Source organism: Battus philenor, unplaced genomic scaffold (assembly GCF_028537555.1).
Source record: "Battus philenor isolate CCGP_79_NKW_IND1 unplaced genomic scaffold, ilBatPhil1.0.hap1 SCAF_21, whole genome shotgun sequence".
Classification (NCBI taxonomy): Eukaryota; Metazoa; Arthropoda; class Insecta; order Lepidoptera; family Papilionidae; genus Battus; species Battus philenor.
The window spans coordinates 3841078-3858164 of NW_027181684.1; the positions used below are offsets into that span (position 1 = coordinate 3841078).

The window sequence follows — 17087 nt, forward strand, 5'->3', positions numbered from 1 at the left end:
ACACTTATAAAGGAAACCAACAGTTTTGTGTTTTATATTTTTCACTGGTAACAATAGCCAAATCAACAAGCGGCTGTGTTGAGGTCGATTTTTTTCCAAATATTGCTTTTAATAATTTTAACAAAGTTTTTTGCGATCGTAATTACTACTTTAGTTGGAAAAAGGTTTTAAAATCCTTCTCCAACAATTTTTGATTCGTAAATCATATAGAAATGTGTTGAGTTACGTCGTGTTCTGAGTGACAGATGTTTCAGTGATAAATCGCGCCAGTTTTTGATCAAAATTCTATAAATTGTCTAATAATGGAAGAATCTACTGCCCACGATGTATCTGAGGTTGAATCGACAAGTCGAGCGCCAGGTAGTGTTCTAACTACATTATTATTTTACTAAAAGAAACGCAATTGACATTAACCGACCGAATAAAATGTGCGTCGTTAGCAAAAGCAACGAACGATTGGATTCAATGTCAAAATTAAACTGTAAATGGTTTATCTATTTTAAAATGCAAGTGATAACTTATTTCGTCGGGAATTAACTCGTCTTTACTATAAATCTTGTATCTCATAAACATAAACAAAATTGATTAGTGACATGTCCGTGTTACATTGACAGCAATACATGGTAGTATTATACGAACCAAACATTAAAATAAATCTAATAACATCGCATTGTTAATAAATATTATATGTTATTTATTGTTATATACTACAAATTCATATAAGATGAGTTTGTTGTTGTACAATAGAGTTAGTAGATGTTGACTATTTATTCAGTCAACTATATTATATTTATTTTTACTAATGAAGTTTTTTGAGGTAACCATAATTCTGTGTATTTGTATATATACTAGGTTTTACCTAGTTATAAAATGTAGCTTGTTGATAATAAGTTTTGATTCTATTAAAAATTTGCATTTTTATTATCATTATTTACAAAGTGTTAATATGATCTTTTCTTGTCTAAAGTGTAAGATATTGTTATATTTTTTATTCTTTTGTTGGTTTGAAGTTCCTTCATTAATACTCTTCATTTATATGGCAAAAATATTTAATGGTAAAAAAATTATTGCTTTGTATAAACACATTTAAAGACTTAATATAGAGTCTATATTACAAGGTTTAAAAAAGAAATTTGTAGTCACTTTTTGATTGGTGCATTTGCAGTTACAATAGTCAATAGTCATTGTTTACTGAGGTCTCTGGTGGGAGAACTCACAGATGTCATTCTCATGAGTCACATCCTTCTACTTGCATTGCTGAGAGTTGTGACTCTCTCCAAAGTTCACTTTCTTCTTAATGAATTTGCACCATCAGATTATTGGATATGTATAGAGTGCTGCTGATTTGACCTGTCCACTGCATTGGGCTTCTTGCCTATAGTCTATACCTTCAATCTTGTCTAAAAATAAGCTTCTCAAGGTCCCCTCTCTATTAACTGATAACATGACGAAAATGTTTAGAGACAATTTAAAGGTAAATCCATGAAAACATCACTGTCACTTTAAGTGCCTCGAGTTTGGAGACATTAGTTCTTTTCACTATCAATTGGATGAATAGCATTCTCTAGCGCAACATCTTTACAGAATTCACACATTCATAGTTGTATCAGTGTCTTGTTGTTGTCTTTGCCTCTTAGAGAAAAATAGAGAAAACTTAGGTCTTCGCAAGCTTCTACTTGGTTAGTTTCGAAATGTTTGTATCCTTCCATATCTTCTCGGACTAAATTTCAGTGTAACTGGAGCCTATTTGCAAAATGCTAAAAAGTTACATTCTGTGTGTGAATTACATATCATTGCAACTGTTCATAAATGATGAAAAAAAATTATAGTAAATAAAGTTAACCTGTTATTTTTTAAAGCTTCCAAGGTTGAAATTTGATTATTATAACTAAACAAATTTTCATATAGAATGTTATACATTTCACAACTTAATTTAGACACATTTTAAGATTGCTGTTCAAAGAATCAAAAATTGTTACTTCCAATATATATGTTACATTACCTCATATTAGTTTTAACTAAGGCCTGTTCAGAAACTGAAATTATAACACTACATTTATTAAAATTTTATAATGTAAATGGTGGAGATATAGTAATTGGCTGCATTGTGTGCAAACTGACCTAAAATTAATTTTAATTTTATATAAATTGCTTTAATAATGTTTATTATAAACAAAGATTATTATCCCATGTACATTAAGTAAAAATTTAATTTAAGTAACTATTTTCTCTACCTGTGCATATCCAGTTGTAATAAGCCAGCACTTCAACTTAATATGCATTTAAATATCTGATTATTTGTAATTACTGCATTGCAGTGTTATTAGGTAAAAATCAAAATCCCAAGTTCTTTTTGCAATCAATTTCAATTTGTTAATGTTCTGGCTAAAGATCAAGTTTAGTAAAGTAGAGAAAAGAGTCTGCTTGGGGATGGTGAATGCCAATATTTGCAAATAAAGATGCAATGCAAAGAGACCTCCGTAAAGCTGCTACATCACAATGCAGTACTGAGCAATGTTGAGAAGTTACATCTCTGAGTAACTTCAATATTTTAAATTATGCATTCAGTTGAGCTTTTGGCCATGGCTTTAAATATTAGAAAAAAATACTAATATCCTTTATACTAGTTTATTAATAATTTGAGACATTTTTACTTATAATGGGTCTTACAAGAAGGCTTAAGGTCACTCAGAAAGCCATGAAGAGGGCTATGTTCAAGGTATCACTCTGAAACATAAATGAGAAGAAACATAAACACTTATATGAAGAGGTGAGTGAACTTGTATTGACGGCCGTTGGGGCCAAAAGGTTCTCTAGAAAGGACCACAAGCTCATAGATTTGGTATGGGTAGCTTTCAACTAGATGGACCATCAATATAAGAAGTTGCTAGAAGCGAGCAGTGCAAGACTGGTCATTTTGCAATCTTTGAAGGTCTTTGATTTGCAGTAGACAATTAGCTGATATGATGATATATAATTGAATATGATATGTATAATTGAATATAATATGATATGACTATATAATTAAATAAAGTATAAATACAGTTACACCTACATCCATTTTTCTGTACAATTATAGATCCCGAGATTGAAAAGCAACTTGAATTGATGTCAAGTGATGTGAGCTCAACGGCAGCAATTAACACCTCTCAGTCTCTCTTTCCCGAGAGTCCAGTGTACGAGTTTGAAGAAGACATTATCAATTTGGAAAATGTACCTGAGGTAATTAATTATTGAATTTACTGTCAAAACATAGAGAAACCAATGCAAATATATATAATGAGCCAAGCTAGTTAACATTAAACCCCTCTATGCAAACGTCTGACTACTCCATTAGAGATGCTTAACTTAAAGTTTCTTCCTCTATCACACATATTTATTCATTTTAAACTTTCACTCTTTCTTTTTTCCATCTTGTTCGGCTTCACTGACTTCTTTCAATTCTGTTAATGCCTTGATAAAGAATATTTTTCGGCTACCATGTTACACAATACTTTAAAATTGGTCTCAAAATATGCAATCATGTAATTGTATATAAATAATATTTAGAGTTTTATTATTTAATCTCTATTCCAAAACATAGTCTACTTCTTCTAGATTCTGATAGATTATCTCATGTAATGCCATACCAGTCCTGGAAGCCCTGCAGCTTATTTATTGCAAAGAAATTTCAGCTATAAATAAATAAAAAAAACTTTTATTCCACTATTTCAATGATATATAGACATTGACTTCCAATTAGTTTCATAGACTATCTCTAAAACATAGACTTTTCCCTGCCCTTTTTACTCTTCTATCTCTACAAATTTTTCTCCAACAACAAGGTAAATCATCGTCCCGTCTTTTGAATTGCCTGACTTTGCTCTTTTCGCACTCTGTGATAACTGTTGTCTTCTTATCTTTGGATGGCATTATGTGTCCATACTATTGTTACAAATTACTTTATTTATGCTTATTATTTTTAGTCGACTATTTTATCTCTATGCTTAATACCTTGCATGTTTCTCTCCATTTTATGTGTGACACACTTGATTCTAAGACTAATATGTATAGACTTTTAAATTCCGTCTACTCAAATACGTCATAATTATTCAGACTCATATGGTAACCTTGAACAAAAAATAAGGACATAAATATAAAATAGTTTTCATATTTTTGTATGTGTTAGTTTATTTGTTTGTCTGTATTTGTAGGCACAAAATTAATACTAAATATAAAAAGTAAAGCATTGCCTTCTCATTACCAAAAAGCTTTTTATCATTGCTACAAATATGTCTTGAATTGATTAAAATTGTAATAACAGAATTTTTTATACTGTAGTGTAGAATTGTTATAAAAATTTACATTAAAATTATTTGTACGCATAAAATAATTAAAATGGGATTTGAAAGTTTTTTTAAGGGTTATCAAATATCTATTTATTGAATTGTATGCATTTTTCGTGTAAGTTAAATTATAATTATAAAAAATATTGCAACACTTATATATCTAAATATTACGCTCACTATAATGTTCAATAGAAAGAGCAATAATTTTGCTATTTAGTGTTCTACATTTAATGATTATTTTATTTATACACAGATGGAAACTGCTCAACTTGAAGCTGAATCTAAAGGTATAATTAATACAAGACAGAAATTTAAATTTGTTTAAAATTGGTTCAATAAATATTTATTTTGTTTATCAGGTGATCAACCTTCAATAGTTAAGCGAAAACTCTCAGATGATACTCCAGATAGCAATCCGAAAATTCAAAAGTTAACTATTATTGACATAACTTCTGAAAATACAGTGTCCACTCAATCATTAGATGAAGAGGTATCTGAAATCACAGCCGTGAAGCGTAAAATGGAAGACGATATACCAAGTACATCTAGACTGCGCACTCCGGTTCGATCTAGTCCAAGGAAAATCACTAAAAGAAGCAACAGTGTAGAAGTTAGCTCACCAAAAGCACCAAATACTCCTAAATTAAGATCTGTTAGTGTAGACCTTACTAAATCGGTCAAAACACCTCAACGAGTTAAAAAGAATTTAAAAGAGTTTCAAATCACAGATTCAATACAAATATTTAGTTCAGACTCATGTAATTCAAAACCGAGCGTTGAATTTGTCTCTGAAACACCACTTGTTAAAATACCGGAAGTGATTCTAGAGGAGAGCTCCGATATGAATGACTCCCAGGATTTTCATCTAGCAATGTCACCTTCATCTGATGCAGAGAATAATCAAGAGAAACCAGAAGAGGAGAATAAACCTACTCACAGCAGCGATCCTGTTCAAGTTATAGAAAGAAAAGATATCATAGATCCAGGGAAAATCGAACCAACTAGAAGTGAAAGTTATAAATATTCTGATTTAAGTAGTAATTTATCCCAGGGGATTCCAGGGGATTATAATAAAGGCAAAACGACAGATCAGGAGAGCACAGACAGTGTTGGTAATGTAAGCTTGGATAGTCCAGATCACGTGCCAAGTGTCGCTTCAAAATTGATATCAAAACTATCTAATGGAAACTCTTCAACCCCAACTGAGATAATAGATGCCAAACATAATACGGAAGATAGTGACGGAACTCCTGATTTAGTTAAACTGAATATTAGAAAAGTAAAGAAAGGTAAAAACGAGTCATTTAGAGTCAGTAACACTACTACACCATCAACAATATCTCCTTTACAAAATGGCCATTCGTTACCGCTAAATACGCCTCATGTACCGATATTTGATGTCCACGTCAGTCATAACGAAGATTGCGAATTCTTATCTTTATACGTCGTAAGAACTGATAATGATCTGGGAATAGACATGTGTAAGGAATACCAAAGAATTTCCAAAAGGTTTACAATTGATCCATACTTAGGCGATGTCTCGGTCAGTAACTCTCCGTCCAGTGTTACTAGTGCTGGGATGATAAATCTACCAAACAGAACTTCTTTCGCCTCTACCGTCAGTTCGACGTCGACCTCTAGTACCAGAACAAGCGACGGTGCATTCGTTGTTCCTCAACCTCCTCGTAAATCTGTATCAAATCCTACTACCTCTGTCAAAGGATATGATGCTTTAATGAAAAAGATACAAGATATATTTTCGCACATCCGAGAAGCATCCATCGATGAAAGTAATCGGACGCTCGAAGATAAAGTGTCAATTGGAGTGCAGACGTTATCAAGTGAAACTATTAGCAACGGGAACGCTAGCCCGGAGGAAGTCAATAAATGTGATAAAACTACGCCAAAGAGCTCGCTGAAGAAGACACGAGTGAGAGGCAGAAGACATATAGTCGGGAAAACAAAACGCGCAATACTTCCAACTCAAGTAGAGGAACTTGAGTACATGCACGGAATGAATTCGCCAGAAATGATACCAACTAACGGAGATGGAAAGACGTCACCAGATAAATATCCAAAGGATGAGAAACCCCTATCGTCTCTGGTCGGAACACCAAAGTCTATCGGCAAGCTAAAACAGAAACGACGTCCAAATTCACCAAGGCCAGCTACTCCAGTTGAAAAGACCGCAATAAAACCAGAATACCCTGGTTTTGCACCCGATACGGTTGTACTAGCTAAATGGGTGGATAAGCGCTACTACTCAGGGAAAGTTCTAGAAATCACAGAGCCCAATAAATATTTAATCAAGTTCGACGATGGACAGAGCAAAGTTCTATTGGACGATTTTATTATCTTTGGAGATACGAAGAAGTTGCCGTTGCAAGGACAGTCGGTTTACGCGCTGGTGGATGAAGAGCAGAATTACGAGCCCGGATTGGTACTGTCAGTTGAAGAGAATGAAAATGGCACTGTTACATACAAGTGCACTACTGATGGGTAAGTTATTTCATGTCTGTTTCTAGAAACGTTTTTGTTAAAAGTTCCATGTTTAAAAAAGCATGTTAATAAAATGAAGTGAGCTCTAAAAGAGCTCTTTTTTTAGTTCTTAGCAATTATGCGATCAACATTCCTAAAATACATGTAGAAAATAGAATTTCTAGTTTTTTTTCTTAGCAACAAGGTAAGATGAACTCAAAAGTTTAGTAATCTGTGTAATTTCTTTCTGCGTTATTTATCTTCAAGGTCATCTACAATAATCACTTGTGTATGTCACAACGTTCTGCAATTTAAAGTTCGATAGTTCCATTCGCGCAATAGTCTGAGAAAAGCGCACAACAACTCCAGACTGTAGTCTGTGTAGTCCAATAATGTTTTGCGGAATTTTATTATAATCTGATACAGTTTGTTGTAAATGAATTAAAGAATTTTTGCAGTCGAATCCAGTACACCTGGCGTTTCACGATGCCTTGTAAATACAATACGGACATACCCTATTATTTTAAATTATACCATAATTATTGCAAATCTACAAAATATTGTAAATATGTTGTTAGTTTTCTCAAGGAGATTCGTCGCTCTAAGCCGTAAATAGCTCGAATGTTCTCTTTTGCAAAACAAATATATTTTTAATAAAAGCACCTCTACCTAAAGCGTTAATCCATAGGATATTATGCAGTGGACATAATTAAAATATTATACGAGATTGAATAAGGAATGAAGAGATTTGTAGACATGTGAAAGTAATCAATGTATAAATTGACATGTTAAAGTGGCAGGGGCAGGCCACTATGCCTCAATAAATGGCCGCCGGGACCTTGTTAAGGTCGTCGAAAGACGCTGGATGCAAGGGAAGTCTATGTCCAACGGTGGATGTCCTCCGACTAAAATTTTGACTGCGAACAAGTTATTAGTAAATATCAGCAATAAAAAAATCTTAAAAATTGTGTTATTATGTAAATAATAGGGTTTCAATTTAAATTTGATGATGATGATGAAAAATGTGTTTGTAGCGATACGATAGTGATGGTGACGGCCAGTGAACTTTATCTAACTGAAGACCAGGCGCGTTCGCTGAAGGAAACGTCGCGCCCACGGTCGCCAACCGCCCCAGCGACCCCTCGGAGACGTCACAACAGAGAGCTAGACCTGGATAACATCATTCAGGTACATTAAATCTTAAACAAATATGCAACTATAATATTGTCTCACTTGTGTCTATATATATATATATATTTGGCGGTGGCGGTTGTGTGATTGGCATTGTTTGCCGCATACGCATTTATCAGCGGGCTGGCGGGCGGTGCATTTCATTGCACGACTACCACTGCGGAAGTGGCTAAATATTGGTCCTTTTCTTACATATATATAAATTTCCGGCTTAGAAAGAGAGTATCAAATCAAACCTCAGAAAAATCAAAGTTAAACTGATATTTCCCAGTAGATTGGCAATCGGCAATTAAGTTATAATTTCAAGTTTTCCACTGCTATCCAAATGACATTGGAAGATTCTGCGGGTTCGTAATAGCAGGACGCAGAGAGCGTTTAGTCAAACAACTCTTATAATCGAAACTCGACCTCGGGGTTTATGGTTCGCTTCGGCGAAGGTTCCATTGAGTGACAAGGCTCAAAGGCCTCCACGAGGCTATTCAAGCGCGCTGGAAAGGGCTGAACTACTACTTGGTTAGTTTCTGTTGCTTTGTTGCCTAAAGAAACAGCATCATCTGATTTCTGATATAGAATGCATTTAATCGTAAAGAATTTCTTTTCTGGTCCAGGGTCCACGCAGCGCTCGCAGTCGAGACAAAGGAAACTCCAGCGCTCGGAAACGTGTGACATCGCCAAAGAGTCCCAAGGCGTCTACATCAGGTTTGTTGCAGTCTCCAAGTTAACTGTTTCAACACGTATACTGCAAAGTTACCGAAACCGTGGTACCGCGCCTTAGGTATGCGCGCGGCGGGACGGGGGAGTATCAGCCGCTTCGTACCTTCAATCCGCCGTTAACGTTCACGGCTCACTTTTCTTGTATGCACAGTTCTAAAAATTTATCAAATTTTATTTATTATTGCAAAACTTTATCTTTCTGATAAATTATAAACTTAATATTTTGAAATACACCAATACCTTGCTTGGCGTGGTTTCGTTTTGCGTTTTATCGAAATTGCGTCGCTCCTTAATTATTACTAATTTTCACTGTGCGTAGGTCAGATCTGATATTTTTATTTTTTTATTTTATAAAGCTGCTACAGAACAAGGCGTTCAACTGACGTCACGTCGTAAGCTTTGTTTACATAAGATTTTTAAATTTAAGTAACATGTTCCCACAAAAAATAAACTAGTGTTATTAAATCGTATGATTACAGTGTGGATTTCTATCTGCAGTGCATATAGGATAACTTTAGGACAGGGCTTCTTAAACTATGGGTCGCGACCCCAAATGGGGTCGTGTAGCAAAATTCTGGGGTCGAGAGATTTTAATGTCAAATGTTTATATATACCATTTTATAACATCACTAGAATTGGTGGAATACAGTGGACATGCAGCGTCTAGACACGCGCATTTGTTAAAGGTTTTAAACTAATATAAATACAATTTTATAATTTTTTGTGCAATTTTTAATTTTAGAATTTTGTATGTTTCAAAACTTATTCTTTAACTATATATTTTCATATGTATATGTATATTGTTACCTAATAAATAAATCATAGAAATTTTTTTTTTTTATATTTGTATGGGGTCGTCAAGAAACTAGCAATCATAAATGGGGTCGTGAATGACAAAAGTTTAAGAAGCCTGCTATAGGATATAACATGTTAGATATGAACTGTAAACAACACTCTTGTGAATATGAGTTTATGAGGTATGCCAGACAATTTTTAATAGGTCACGTGATGAGAAAATATGAAAAAAACAAAAGAAACATGGGTTCGCCGCCGTGCCAGAGTTCTCACTAGGACGATCGATGTTCGTCGCCTGCGCACACGGCTCTGCGCTTTGCACCCGACCTGATTCACGGCAACTCCGCTAGATGACGCAAAGTAACACGGGTGCCATAGTGTATATTCACAGCGTTTATAAAATAGATATCCCAACCGGGATTTCTCACACTACCTTATGATCAACACTTGATTTTTTTTAAATAACAACCCCTGAAACCTTTCTATCATTTTTGATTTAATGACCAAAAATCAAACTTCATCAAAATTTTAAAGTCGCTACAGTTGCCCCCATCGTTCAGTTCCAACTTCGGACTACACAACATAATTTCCAGTATTTGCAACAACAAAAAATAATCTATGCAGAAATATCGTATGGATATTTTTAGAGACTCTAGAACAGTGTTTCCCAACCTTTCATGTGCCATGCCACACCTAAGCCTTTCTAAAAATCATTTTAATATTAAAGCGATAAGGTTAAACTATTATCGAGTACGTTGCCGAATTGTCCCGTTAACAATAAAATTGCTTCGCTGAGGGGCGTGGGCACCACGTAGGAAATCAGAGCTTTAATTTAATATTCTTTATTGTACACCCAGAATATATACATAGTTGCGTAATAGTAAAGAAAAAGTACAATAGGCGGTGTTATCACACGAGGCAATTTTTTCCAGACAACTATAGCCCTTTATTTTTCTTCACTTTCTAAATTATTTTCTTTTATGTAATATATCGCTATACTAAAATTATAATATAAATGTTTCGTCACCTCACATGATGTAGTCTATAATTAATTCATATACTAGCTGTGCACGCGACTTCGTCTGCATGGATTTTAGAAATATAGTTTACATAATTATTTTTTTTCCTTTAAGAATATTTTAAAAATAAAACTAGCCTATGTTACTATTTATTACATCAACTATCTAAGTCTCGTCGAAATCGGTCCAGACATTTCTGAGATTAGCTTGAACAATCAGAAAAACAAAAATTTAAACATGTAATTAAGATATTTTTATCTTATACGTAGAGGTTAATTTAAAATTATATACACTCCCAATTTTATTTATTTGTATAGATTAATGTTATAAACTAGAATATTTTTCGCTAGGTTTGTGTACGCCTAGAATAGGCAAAAACTTATTTTAAATTGCTATGTATATTATGTTTTATTGTTGACGTGTTTATTTAAAATAAATCATTGGAATCACCAGCAGTTTCTCTTGAAATTATATCGCAAGAAAACTTATATGAATTTACGTCTACGTTTGTTAGTTGAGTGATGAATCAGTTCATGTTATTCAGGTATTCTTTAAAGGTATTTTGCAGGCGATTTACATTTCAGGCGTAAAGACCAAAAGCACTCCAGTAGGGGGGAGGAAACGTCTAGCGAGTGAGAGCAGTGAAATGAGTGAAAGCAGCAACTCGGCACCGCCCACGCGTCTGGAGGAAGTCGCCGGCGTCGAGCCAGAAGTTCAGAGGACCCCGAGAAAAATTGACGGAGTTAAAGGTAAATCAATCAGAACATTTGTAGCGTAGCGGTATGACACTTGCGATCGAAAGTCGCAGGTTTGATTCACTGGATACGAAGTTAAACTTACAAATTATAGAACCGCCACTGCTCACCAAAAAGTTCCAGAAGATGGGCAGCATAGTCCTCTGCATAATAACAAATTGCGATCGCCTACCCGCTTGCCATGCGTGGCGATTATGGTATATCCCCCCATGAATACCTGTAGGGGCGGTCTACGCCTCGCAGTGGGCGCCTACGCACACATTTAATTTTCAACAAACTAGGGAAAACTGAAAAGTTGAAGTTGTAATAGGTAAGTCACATGTGGAGAACAGATGACCGCTCCAAGGTACCTACATAGTGATTGTGGTTTAATAGATTGTAGCAATTGAGAAGTATGTTCTTCCAGCTGGTCCGTTGCAACTGAAGGGCGCAGCGAAACAAAACATCGGCAAGAAGAACTCAAAACTCACCAAGTTTGAGAACGACGAAGACACTTGCACCACGCTGGGTCCCATTCCAAACGGCAGCAAACTGTTCGAGGGTCTGCATTTCCTGCTCACCTGCACGGAACCGCCACGACGCGAGCGGATGCAAAAGGTGGAAACTTATTTATATATCACAATGTTATATTTACACTCATACCCATTTTTCTGAGGTTCATAGGGACCTTATAAAAGAAAATGCTTAGCACATTCCATGCCATGTGGGGCGTATACGACCATCGCTGCACTTTCCGTTCAGGCCATTAGCATTTAGAGCCAGAATCTACTAGTAATAATCTTAAATTTATTTACGATTCAAAATAATTCAAATTGAATAGACTTGTGACTTTTACAGTCTCATCTGACACAAGCTATCAATGCCCACTCAACCGAGCTGTGTTCATTTTTATTGGCGTCAAACGACAGCGCGGGGCCATCGACTACTAGCGCCATCTATAGACGACGCTCGAATTGATGGCGTTCTAACGTACAATGCGATTAAAATAAGAATAGGACCGGCCTAGCGCCATGTTGTGACGTCACAACGGGAACTTGGTATAGTGTGCAAAAAAAGCAATGTTAAAAAATAATACCAGTGGCTAAAGTCACTCGCTCGGTTACCTTCGAAGCAGTTTCCAAATGCTTAATGAAACTTCCAAATACATCACGCGATATATGAATATTGCCATCTGGCCCTGGTACAATTCTTGCTTGTTTTAACTGGTCCAACAACATAATGGCACGTTTTTTCTCTTCCTCGAAGTACTTATCAACATTGCTGATAATCTCTCGAGCTCGCCGATGTAAAACACTACCTCTTTTGCTCATTGTAGAACAAATTAAACAATCAACAAGAACAATTATTTTTTATTTTATATATTTAATGCTGACCGTACGAGTGACCGTATGAGTGAAGTTAGCCGAGAGCCCGTCCTATTCTTATTTTAATCGCATTGTATATATGTTTGTTGTTTGTAAATTATATGTTTATGTATAACTTACACTTTAGTATCCTTTTTTAAATTATATATTACTGTACCGGTAGACACCTGTCTGTTCGCTCTATAAATTGAAAATGTTTCATTTATTATATTGTATAGATTTGCTTCAAAATCCTTTTTAACTATTTTTTTATTACGCTATGCAATAAAATATCAATAAAAATATAAAATAAGTAAATTGAGTAATTGGATGCATTTATTTCTAATCTAAATTCATGCTTAGTGTACATTAGTGTTGTAGTATTAGTGTACCATTGTTAAGAATCCCGGCTATATTTATTTTTAATATCCTGTTATAATCAACAATAAGAATTAATCAGCTATTATTATATATGCGTAGTTCCAGGAGAGTCGACATTATTCATCAGAGGAGGACAGCGAAGCAACTTCAGCACTGACAGGTACCGATACTGAGGACCTCGTGTTCTGCGAGAGGCCTTTCAATAAGGAACGTCTCAAAGAGCAACTGGAAGCCGGCGGGGGAATAGTTCACAGGTAACATTTGATTCTTAACACCTTAATCACCATTATATCTGGAGACATGAAGCTACTGCATGGTATAAGTCTCTCCCAAAGATAGCTTTGATGATCTATCTACCTTGCTGCTATGACTATGTCCGCTATCTACCTATAAAGAAAAAATTATATTTATTCAACATTGGAACATTTAATAGAACTCTTACCGATTGTCAAGTCATTATTTATTTATATTTTTAATTTAAATTTTGGAGAAGAAACAGGAAGAAACGGTAACAACACATCTTTTAATAAAGTTTAACATTACAGTTTTATACATATACACTCAATCAAATATAGCCCACATGAAATTAAAATAATCAAGCGACATCACTGCCAAGGGTTATTGTTATTTAAATATTTGTTTATTGAAAAAAAGCCTTTTCTGTCAATTTACTTTTAATATGTGTTTACGATTCTATAAATGACAGTCCAACAATGTTTTGTGTAATTTATTAAAAAAATCTCATTTAATTTAGTACAAATGAATTACAGACTTTTGCAGTTGAAACTTTAGTACAGTTATTTTTCACGGTGCCTTGTTTGTCCCCTATTATTTTAATTTATAATGATTACTGTAAACATACAATATATTATCATATGAGGTTTCTGTAAGAATATGAATTGATTAGTGGTCCAAACGGCCGCTAGTTGCATGAACCATATGATCACTGCTACTTCAGACAATCACTTATTCAGGTTAAGATTAGTTTTTAAAAAACATTTCTTTGTCCCATCCCAGGGATTAACAAAAAGAAAATTAATCCTTTACATTCTACTTGAAAAAAATTGATTTTATGGGTCGACCTCTCAGAGAAAGAATTTAAGAAAAAAAAGACCATGACTCTATGATACAGATAAGGTTAACGCTAGAAATAAACGTAAGCCTATTATACCTTTAGGCTTCATGACATTGGTAACTCTTTTGTAGGCAACTATTTATAGTATTAATATACATTCCCATGAAGTGAATCTGAATTATCATGTAATCTATATAAGAAATTTATTAAACAAAATGTAAGTATTAAAGATAGTTGTGAAAGTGATGAAAAAATCCCATCCTAGATTCTTGTGAGCTCTTCGTAGATCATGATGCGTTTGGAAACCTCGTAGCTTAGTTGAAAGATGCTATAGCAAAGGATGCTTAAGTTGGTAGATTCTATAAAATTGGGCTAATTGATATTATAGGAATTATAAATTATTCATCATTGTACTGCAGGATGTCTTTGCTAGATATAGAAATGGCCTGCGTCCAGCGCCTTATTGCACAGCAAGGTCCTATATTCGACTTTGTGGGCGGACGCCTTACTTTGCTCTTGCTGTTCCATGGTCTCCACTCCAGAACATTATAATAAAAATTTTTGAAGTCTCTAAATATAAAATTAATAAATGACTATTTCTTACAGCCATTTCGACGATGTGCCAAAGAATAAATATTCGGTGTGCAAGCTGATTGCCCCGCGGCCGTGTCTGACTGCCAAGTACATTCAGTGTCTGGCAGCGGACGTGCGAGCTATATCCCACGGCTGGGTCATCATGAGCTGCATTAACAATGCCCTGCTTGACACCGACGCCTTCGCATTGCCCGCCGGCTGGTCTATACTTAAAGACGGCTTCATCAACTGGGTAAGGATATTTTGATATATTTAAAGCAGCATGATGTCCCATTCACAAAATGGACAGACAATCTTGGTAACGAAGATGTTGGTCTCGGGTCGTTTCACACCAATCCCAATAAAAACCATGTCAATTGGTCAACAATTTTCCTACAGCTGAAATCATGTCCGGTCTCGGTCTGCTTGCATTCAGCGACATACTGTGCCCTTGACTGCAGCTCTTGGTTACAGTTCGAGATCCTTTCGACCCCAACTTCGAGCTACGTCGGTAACTTTGAATCTTCTGAGAATCACATTTTTTATTCGATTTAGCAGCTACAAATTGAACATGAACATAGCTCTCTCCTTTGCTCTCTGCTTGTTAAATCTTGCTTGTTAAAATCAGCAACATCACTGCAAGACTGAACTGAAGCTATATACATTTTCAAAGCTTTGATACCATATAACCGTGATCTCATCCATTGGTAATTATGGGTCAAGATTTTTAAGAGTATTGTAATTAAAATTGATATAATTCATATAAATGTGCACGAACTTATGTATTTAATAAATATATTATATGTGAATTTAAAATAAGTGATGTGCAAAATATAGATGTCATTAATGTAAGTGAAAAGTATGGATAAAAGTGATCTGGCTAACCAAAGGTATATCAAGGGTGGCCATACTGCAGCTGAGTATTTTTGGTTCCAATTGATTGTCAAATTATTTCAATATTCAAATTTATATTATCTATATCAGCTCCGGGGAAATCGAAATAAATTACTGGTGTGAATGATAATTATTATTATTCCGCCATAAAATTAGCGAACTCCAAACACCGATCATAATTAATTAACCGGCATTTTAAGTATTATTAGGAGTGCTGTCATTACGTGTGGCATTATATCTAATATCAGTATACATATTTTGTATTTTTGTCATATAATTTCAATAAATATAATTTTGGTAAAAAAATATTCGTTTGCGTGATTTAAATGTGTATTAAATTGCGGCTCGCGAAAAATTTAATTTTCAATCATTGTCTCGACATATCAAGGAGCTAGACCACCCCTGGTATATATTATATCACACTTATAAAAAAATATTATCTAATATATAAAATTCTCGTGTCACGGTGTTCGAACTTGAACTCCTCTGAAACGGCTTGACCGACTTTTACTAAATTTTATATGCGTATTCAATAGATCTGAAAATCGGCTACTATCTATTTTTCATACCCCTAAGTGATAAGGATGGTCCACCCCTAAATTATTTATTTTATTTTTTAGACAACTTTTTTGGTTTTTATTTTATTATGATACAGCATCCAAAAATACATACAACCTTAAATTTTCACCCCTCTACGATCAACCCTTATTTTTTTGTTAATTAAAACCCTATTTTTTTTTGCAAAACAACGTTTGCGGGAACAGCTAGTATAGATATAGAATTTTAGAAGGAATTTATTGAATAAACTTAATGTACTATAATTTGCAGATTCCATCATCAGGTAAACGCAATTCAACGTTCTTTAAGGATAAAATAATTCTTTTATGCGGCGAACAAGACACGTTCGTCAAATTCTGGGAAAGAGTCGCTACTTTAGCCGGTGCAACCACTCGTGTTGTTAACGAAGAAGACCTAAACATGTCCGGGGCATTGGCTCTGGTCACCGACTGGGACTGTCCACACGAGGTCCAAAATAAAGCTAACCAGGATAACATTCCTCTTGTATCTACAACTTGGGTGGTCCAATGTCTCATAGAGTCAAAGGCTCTCGCACCCACTAGCCACGATAAGTTCTCATTCATGTATACGGAGCCAGAATGATCCTGGGACTTTAGAAAGATCCTCATAATACGTGAATATTGACACTAAGAGGCGTCTTTGCGATAGTGACGTTTTGTGATTTTGTGCTGTTATAAGTGTAGTGGAGGTGTTTATGAAACTGCTGTTACTGAATCTAATTCAAGCGTTGGACTTGTGAAAATGTATGTGGCATTGGTATGTAAGACTCCAGTTTGTGCATTTACTACTCTCATTATTCTTTTTAACCTAATATTACTAATATGCCTCCATATCTGTCTGTCTGTATAAAAATCAAAACATTTAACTATACAAACAAATATTAACATAATATTATGATTTGAATTATCGATGTGGCTCTGTTTCATAAAATTAAAATTTTACTAATACAGAAATTTTAATTA

At 34.6% G+C, this 17087-nt stretch overlaps 1 protein-coding gene across 1 annotated transcript; it reads left to right on the forward strand.

The window, feature by feature from the left end:
* The first annotated feature begins 150 nt into the window (after window positions 1–150).
* Window positions 151–16978, forward strand: LOC137923212 (uncharacterized). The gene is made up of 11 exons (XM_068766396.1): window positions 151–360; window positions 3080–3222; window positions 4582–4615; window positions 4688–6827; window positions 7841–7994; window positions 8606–8696; window positions 11110–11274; window positions 11687–11877; window positions 13104–13258; window positions 14686–14905; window positions 16375–16978. Exons 1-11 carry the CDS (start codon window positions 303–305, stop codon window positions 16705–16707), a joined length of 3684 nt encoding a protein of 1227 aa, XP_068622497.1. The 5' UTR covers window positions 151–302; the 3' UTR covers window positions 16708–16978.
* Window positions 16979–17087: the final 109 nt, after the last annotated feature.